Source organism: Diospyros lotus, chromosome 11 (assembly GCF_014633365.1).
Source record: "Diospyros lotus cultivar Yz01 chromosome 11, ASM1463336v1, whole genome shotgun sequence".
Taxonomy (NCBI): Eukaryota; Viridiplantae; Streptophyta; class Magnoliopsida; order Ericales; family Ebenaceae; genus Diospyros; species Diospyros lotus.
The window spans coordinates 20824125-20831548 of record NC_068348.1 but is presented as its reverse complement, the minus strand read 5'-3'; the positions used below and the strand labels follow the sequence as shown (position 1 = coordinate 20831548).

The 7424-nt window shown below is 33.5% G+C and overlaps 1 protein-coding gene across 1 annotated transcript; it reads right to left on the bottom strand.

The window, feature by feature from the left end:
• Positions 1-3670: 3670 nt before the first annotated feature.
• LOC127813615 (expansin-like B1) lies at positions 3671-5290 on the bottom strand. The gene is made up of 4 exons (XM_052354663.1): positions 5086-5290; positions 4858-4964; positions 4253-4564; positions 3671-4111 (listed from the first exon to the last, which is right to left on the bottom strand). Exons 1-4 carry the CDS (start codon positions 5219-5221, stop codon positions 3914-3916), a joined length of 753 nt encoding a protein of 250 aa, XP_052210623.1. The 5' UTR covers positions 5222-5290; the 3' UTR covers positions 3671-3913.
• Positions 5291-7424: the final 2134 nt, after the last annotated feature.

Below are 7424 nucleotides of genomic sequence, written 5' to 3'. Positions count from 1 at the left end.
CGCCTTTTATACTGCTAAAAATTATCTGATAGGTCAACGCCATGACTCCAAACCCTTGACACACAATGTCCAACTTTCTTTTAATTTTTTTCCACAGAATTCCCTTCTCCGCACATCTCATTTCTCTCCCGATTCCCTCAACCTTCCTCACCTATTTATAGGCATTTTCCTACCTCGGCAACCAAGTTTCTCACATTCCCCGAGACTATCAATTAAGCCATTTGGGGTGAGATTTGAAGAGAAATTGGAGCTGGACGCGTGGCTGCTCATGGAAGACTCCTCCCACTTCCCTTGCTTTTATATTGCATGATTTATTTGCTAATTTAATTAATACCGTATGTGATATAATATATATATTAACTTAAGATAATATATGTTATTAATATAATATATCATTATATACACATGCATACAGTTATGCACGGCCGCCCACATCTAATTTTCCTTATTATTATTATTATTATTATAATATAATACATGAATTTTAATTCCATATGCATAGCTTCACTTTCACCACCTATGTATGTATATATTTTAATCCCAAGAAATGCTTATTTTCGGCCACTTCCAGATTGCTCTCCCTTTCCTTCGATTATTTTACTTCATTTCCTTTGATGGCCACTCAACGCGTAGAATAATAATATTTGACCACCTTTTAACACATAATAATAATTTAATTCCCTATCTCTCACAACAGAAGGTACATAATTCTTTTTGCTTGAAAAAAGTATCGATATAATCCCTCAATTAAATTCTTTAAAACTATAAATCTTCAGTAATTTATTTTCAATACTTAAAATTATATATTATTATTTTTTTTAAAATATTAAGAAGTGACTTGAGCTGAGTCGACGACAACCATAATATACTGTGAGAGGTTTAAAAACGAAAAATTAAGACAAGTTACTATCACACTTTTTTCATTTGGCCAGCTCTTTATTTTTTATGCAAGTTCTCCTCTTTTCCATGCGAGTTCTTATATTCTTTGATTGTTTGATCAATTGATTCCTAGTTGGTCTATGATCTACGCTTAAAAACCTTTATCCTTGGACACTTGACTTTATAGTGTTTGGATCGCCCTATAATTCTTTTGTGGAATGATTTCTAACCATGCGGGGATAAGTTCCTAGATGGTATTGGGGGTGGTGTTTGTATGCTTACAACTTTATTTTATTATTGCATGGTTATGGGTGGTTGGCATTTGGGGGTTCATGTGTTAGAATATGCAAGGGCATGAGCATGCAAGTATGTCACGGGTGTGCGTTTAGGAGGCATCTAGATGGCATCCATATTCTTATGTGGGCGTAACATGGCTTGATGCGTGGCTTATGAGAGTTATGTATCATCGTCAATGTTGCAATAGTGTTGCATCCTTCTATGTTGCATTGTATGGTTATTATTGCGCGTTGCGAATTTATCCGCAGGATGTACATCCACATGCTCAGGTGACGGGAAGACTGTCTCGAGGAAGCTTTAGCTCAATTGTTGTGGGATCTTTGGGCTTGGGAACATTTGGCTTGGGATATGCTAGCTAGTTCATGGCTGCATGCAGGATGGTATGGAACCTTGGGTGTTGATCTGTGTCCTATGTGTGGGTCCTCAGTTCATTACTTGTGCATTATTGCATGTGTTATTGTATAGTCTGAGTTGTGATTCATGGCACGGTTTGTGTGCGGAATGCGGGCAAGGTAGTCTCTATAGGCTTGTATCCTTTCTGTTTCCTTATGCTTGCTGAGTCTTGTGACTCACTATTCCTCTCCATCATTCCAGGTAAGGGAAAAATGAAGGTTGAGGACAGTATCTGATCTGATAGGGTTGAGTGTTTGCAAGGCAATCCCAACTGAAGACCCTTGCGAGAATGGTTGCTGTTCTTGGGTGCGGGAGGATGTGGTTTTGTTTTTTTTGACGTGTAAGGTAATACCCTAGTGACTGGCTAGTGGTTCTTGTTGTGTATAGTTTTCTCCGAACTTGACAACTTATCTATGTATATTATGCTCTCGTTGTGTTTCTGTAGGTTTTTATCTCTTCTTTAGGGACTCCACCTCAGCTTTCTTCTTAAGGGTTGTCGGGTTGCGACTCCCTACAGTTCAATGGTTTACTATTATAGTTTTATTATGTTATTGAGTGTAACATTTTGTGGATCGTTTTATTTTAAATTCATAAAAGTTTAATTATTTTTCAAAAAATGTTTTAAAATTTGAAATTGATTTTTTTCTTTTATAAAAATTTTAATGTGCAGTTTTAATTTGTGCTAATTTAATTTAAATTTTATTTGTATTAATATATAAATCAATTATAAGAATTGATTTATTTGAACTATGATTTGATTGCTTCTCAGAACACACTAAAAAAGATTCAAAAAATATATTAGATAATCATATGAAATACCTTTTTTTGGTAATGCCATTTCAATTTATATTTGTAAATAAAATTAAAAATATTTTTCATAAAATTATTAATAATTTCTCAAAAATTATGAACACTTTTACTTTGTAGAAGTGTTTAAAACTTTTGAAATCAGTTGATAATTTTTTGAAAAAAGGTTGTGAATTTTTTGAGAAAGTGTTTATAATTTTTTGAGTATATAAACTTTTCATACAAACATTGTGTTTAAATAGCATTATTAGACAATTAAATTATATAATTTTTATTAAGTTGATATTTTCTAAATAACATTGTTGCTAATTTATTTTTAGTAACAATTATATATGCTCATACATCAACTAGATATGTATAACGGGTTTTGTTGTTATTTTATTTTTATTACTTGACAATTTTAAATTGATTAGTCTTTTTATTTAATTATTGTAAATAATGAGCACCAGTAAAAATTTTAATTTTCTAATGGATGTTTATTCATTATTAATAATTAGTTTATTACTTGTTGTCCATATTTTATCTCTAAATTAGAGATAAAACTATTTGTTAATAGTTAAATACTATTATTAGTAAAAGTTTATGTAAAATTATTAATTTTACAGCTAATTTGCTCACATTTTTTATTCTTAAAAAAAGTGACAGAATTTCGTCACTAAATGTGTTATCTAATGACTATAAAATTGTTTCGTCACCAATAAGTTACAATTTTCACCATTGGTTTATATCTTTAAAATATTGACGAAAAAGTTGGTTGCTAATAATTAATACTATTGCTGACAGAACTGTTTTGTCATTGATAAGTCAATAATTTTGGCGTAACATGTCCATATTTTTGTTCTTGAATCAGTGACCAAATTATTTGTCGCTATTTTTAATACCATTAATGACAAAAACATTCTTCACTAATGCATCATGGATGTCGTAGTCAAAAGAATAATTTGGTGTTGTCCTAATATTTTAGAGCATTCGTGACTAAAGTTTACCTTTCGTCACTAAACATCTAAATGATTTTGTGCTTGGCGATGAAAGTAATTTTTCGTCACTAATGATAAAGTATTGGTGACGAAATTTTATTCTCTATGTCTGTGTGAATATGGAATATAAAATACACACTTATCTCTTCCAATTCCTATATTTTATTCTGCAGTGACATTGTAGTACAAAAAGGGCCAAACAATTTGAACTGATTTCTCGGTATTGAGATTAAGTCGATCTCTTACTGTCATCTAAATCCAACAATTTTTGTTTCCCATTTAAGCTATCTTGCATGGTGATCAATGCTCTCTTGGAATCTTATACAACCATTGATATATAGATTTGATAAGCAAACTTTTATTCTTCAACATGGTACAAACCAACCCTTTATCGAGAAAGCTGCAGAATACTAGCTCTAGTCTAGAGAACAAACACTACTACTATTAATCAAAACTACTAGTAACTAATACTTAACATGCAACTGGGAGCTTGTCTACAACTTTTTGATAATTATTTTATATGTATATAAGGATAGGGAGTTTGCAGGGTAGGGGTTTGTTTAAGACAATTGAATGGGTGTGTCATACACAACCCCAGCCTTCCATTCACTAGGAACGACTTCTGTCATCTGCACCCATTTTGTGCCTCCGTTGTCACTCACTTGGGCCCTGAATGTAAGTGGACCAGATGGTGGGCCGGGTAGGTCCCATACTGTACCGAAGGCCCTCCTCATGCACTTCCATTCTAGCTCATCTTCCTGCAATAAAATCAACAAGAAAATAACATTGATCAACTAACCAATCAATCTAGTTCAAATTGATATAAGTTGCAAAAACTTTATTAATTTGCATATTATATCCATTAAACTACATACTAAATTCTATTTACGCGACCGTACCTGCCACACTTCTAAAGCAGTGATGTCATATACGCCAGCTTGGTACAATACAAGCACAGCCAGATACCCCGGGAACTTGCTATACTCATGAACCTTGACCTTGAGATTGTAACCTGGGTACCGACAGGGAATTCTTTGGTATTCAACGTCAACTACGCCAAAAGGAAACAACTTCGAGGCTGCATTTGGAATAGCCAATCTTGCATAGGCACGAGTGCTGAGGATGAAGTCTGTCCTATCTCCTTCGCCGTAATCTGTGACCACTACTTTCACTCCATCATCATTGCAAAGTTTGGGTATCTTGCATCTAACCTGCAGTAGGTAAACTTTTTAGTATTAAATATTATTTTATGCTTTTAGATCCGAGGGCAACTGTTTGGAAGAATGACATTTTATAGGCTATCTGTTTATTGTCTTTTAGAAAAAGTGTAGTATAAAGTCATGAGCACCACAATCACTATCCACTTGTTCCTTTTTCATCTTCTTCTTCTTTTTTTTTTTTTTTAATTTGATTAACCTGGTACTTCAAGACCTAGTAGGTTAAAGTCAAGTCTTATTACAAGTGTAGGTCTTCCATAATATGCTAGGTGCTTTATTTGAATTACCTGATAGCATGCACCACAGCCAGATCCATTCCTGTACAGCATGGAAACTCCTGCCACATTGGCACCATTGACTCTTCGTCCAAATTCACCATACCCGCAAGCCCCAGCTAAATTGACATCATCAAACGCATATCAATCTTTGCAATAAGATAATCAATATAAGTAAATGCACAATACACATGTACAAAATATCGTGTGCTTATGGTAATAGATTAGTGTAATACATACTTGAAGTTCCTAAGTTGTCAGGACTGCGGTAATAGGTTGCTCTAGAAGACACATAATTACTATGGGAATAACAGATTGTGGTCAAAAGAACCAACATGCAAAGAAGCGAGTAATAGCTCTTAGCTGCAAAACCCATTGTTGTCTAGATCAGAAAATCACAGTGCAATAAAAGAAAGAGAGCTATTGTCTAAGAAGAAAATAAATAAAGAGAGTTTTGGGACGGAAAGCTCATATGAAACCCAATATATTTATAGGTGAAGATGTAGGGGGCCTTGAAGGATGATAGAATTGCCACGTCTCTGTCTTCCACTAAAGGAGTGGGGAGCCCAAGTGGGTGTTAGGACTGCGTTGGAGAGGAAAACAATAAGACCTTTTTGGCCCTAAAGACCACTTAGGATATGTATTTTTTACTTAATAATTTGTATCTTAGCAGCAAGCAGCCTAACCAATGAGCTTGGTCCAACTTCCATCTCACCTTGCTGTATGCATTTTTTAGGTAGATCATAGGAGCATGTTTGCTTTCATCATTGTACTTTAGTACTATGATTCTAAGTTGAAGTGCTTCTATATCTATCGGGCCAATTGCTTCCATCATCGACATCCTCAATTTCATCCTACCCTAACCAAGCAATTGGCCCTATAGGATGAAATTAATCAAGTTATGAGAGTGATATGTTTATAATTGTCATCAATGAGTTAGATTATTTTTTTTTTCCACTCAATTGATGATAATTTATAATTATTATTTTTTTATTTTTGAGTGTGCACTGAATAATAAATTCTCTAAATTTATTCAATAATATACAAAACATGTATTCAATATATATATGAAAAACGATAATTAAAAGAACAACACTAGAATGGATAATATTGCATTGTTTTAATTAAAAACAAATATATGAAAATTATTATTATTTTTTTTTTTGAAAAACTTATCAGACATTCAAGTTTCAAAATTGTGAACATTGTTTTACAATTTTTATTTGGATTTTATTGTCTCATCCATTGTCATAAAGTTATTATGGAGGGAATGAAAAGTGTCACATGGTCCAATGAAGTCACAACATTCTATCAAACCCACCAAGCAAGCAAGTGGTGAAATTGAATGATTATGTTAAACCATGTTGCATCCTCCCTATGGAGGTGGTCATTTGCACATAATCAATGTGGCATCATCTCTATGGAGGTTGTCATTTGCAACATTAGAAGGGGAAGGGGCTTCTATAATTTTCTTATATACCCCAATTTTTTTTAAATATAATATAATTAAAGATAAAAATATTAAATATAATAAAATTGACTATTAAATATATATTAGATAATTTATGCATGTCTTTTGTTTTTTTCATTTATATATTTATTCTCTTCTCTTGCAATGTCACCCTTCAACATTCACCAATGTTGACTACTACTATTGCAAAGATGATTTCCAAAACTTTTTAGAAATCATGCTAACAACTTAATATTGTGACGACTTAGGACAATTAGATGTTGATTGGCCAAATGAGTCATTGGTAATCTTCGATGACTTAAGTCTCCAATGACCCCCCCCCCCCTCCTCCCAAAAAAAAGAGATGTTAAGATGAACAATTATATAAATGAAAAAAAGTCAAATATAAAATTAAAAAAAATTATAATTGTCAATCATAATAATATTTTATTTTGTAAATGAAAATAAAAAATAATAATAAAAAAAACTGTAGAAAGACTTAGGTGCTCGAAGTAGAGGTAGTTGGAGTTGTTTCATTGACAAGTAGTTCTAAGCTATGTCTTGGCATGGCTTGGCTTGGAGGGGCGAGGGGGAGGGGGGTTCATTCCCTCACGCTAGTCCACAATAAGCATGGGTGGTGGTCAAATCTCTTCATTCATTGCTCGGTTTGATATCATAGATCTACGTCACATATCCCCATAAGCATGGGTGCTAATCAAATCTCAACAATATTTTTTGTTGTGAGTTGCTCTGCTCACTACTGCATCCGTCACTGTGGGTGGTGGTCAAATCCCAAATTACCAGATACTTAAAATCTAAACACATAACAAGTAATACCACACCATCAAGATGAAGTGTTATCACTTATCACCATTGCATTGTTTTCTCTAGCAGCAGTGCATGTTGTCAGGGAAAGACAATTCTGTTTCAGAGAAACTCCAAATGGAGAAACAAGCAAAGTAACTGCAACGCTCACTGGTGTACTTGAAAAAGAAAGTAAACAAGATAAAAAAAAAGAAGTAAAGGAGCAAACCCCCTTCATAAGATAGTTAATTTATCTTCAAGTAGGTGTTGTCTGTCTGAAGATGATGCTACGTACCAGCCAACAGGAGCCTCTCCTCTCATTCAC

Coding starts and splice junctions, on each gene's coding strand:
- LOC127813615 (XM_052354663.1), bottom strand. CDS start 5,221: ATGGGTTTTGCAGCTAAGAGCTATTACTCGCTTCTTTGCATGTTGGTT. Junction 4,965..5,085: donor TGACAACTTAGGAACTTCAA/GTATGTATTACA, acceptor ATGTCAATTTAG/CTGGGGCTTGCGGGTATGGT. Junction 4,565..4,857: donor GCTGTGGTGCATGCTATCAG/GTAATTCAAATA, acceptor TACCTACTGCAG/GTTAGATGCAAGATACCCAA.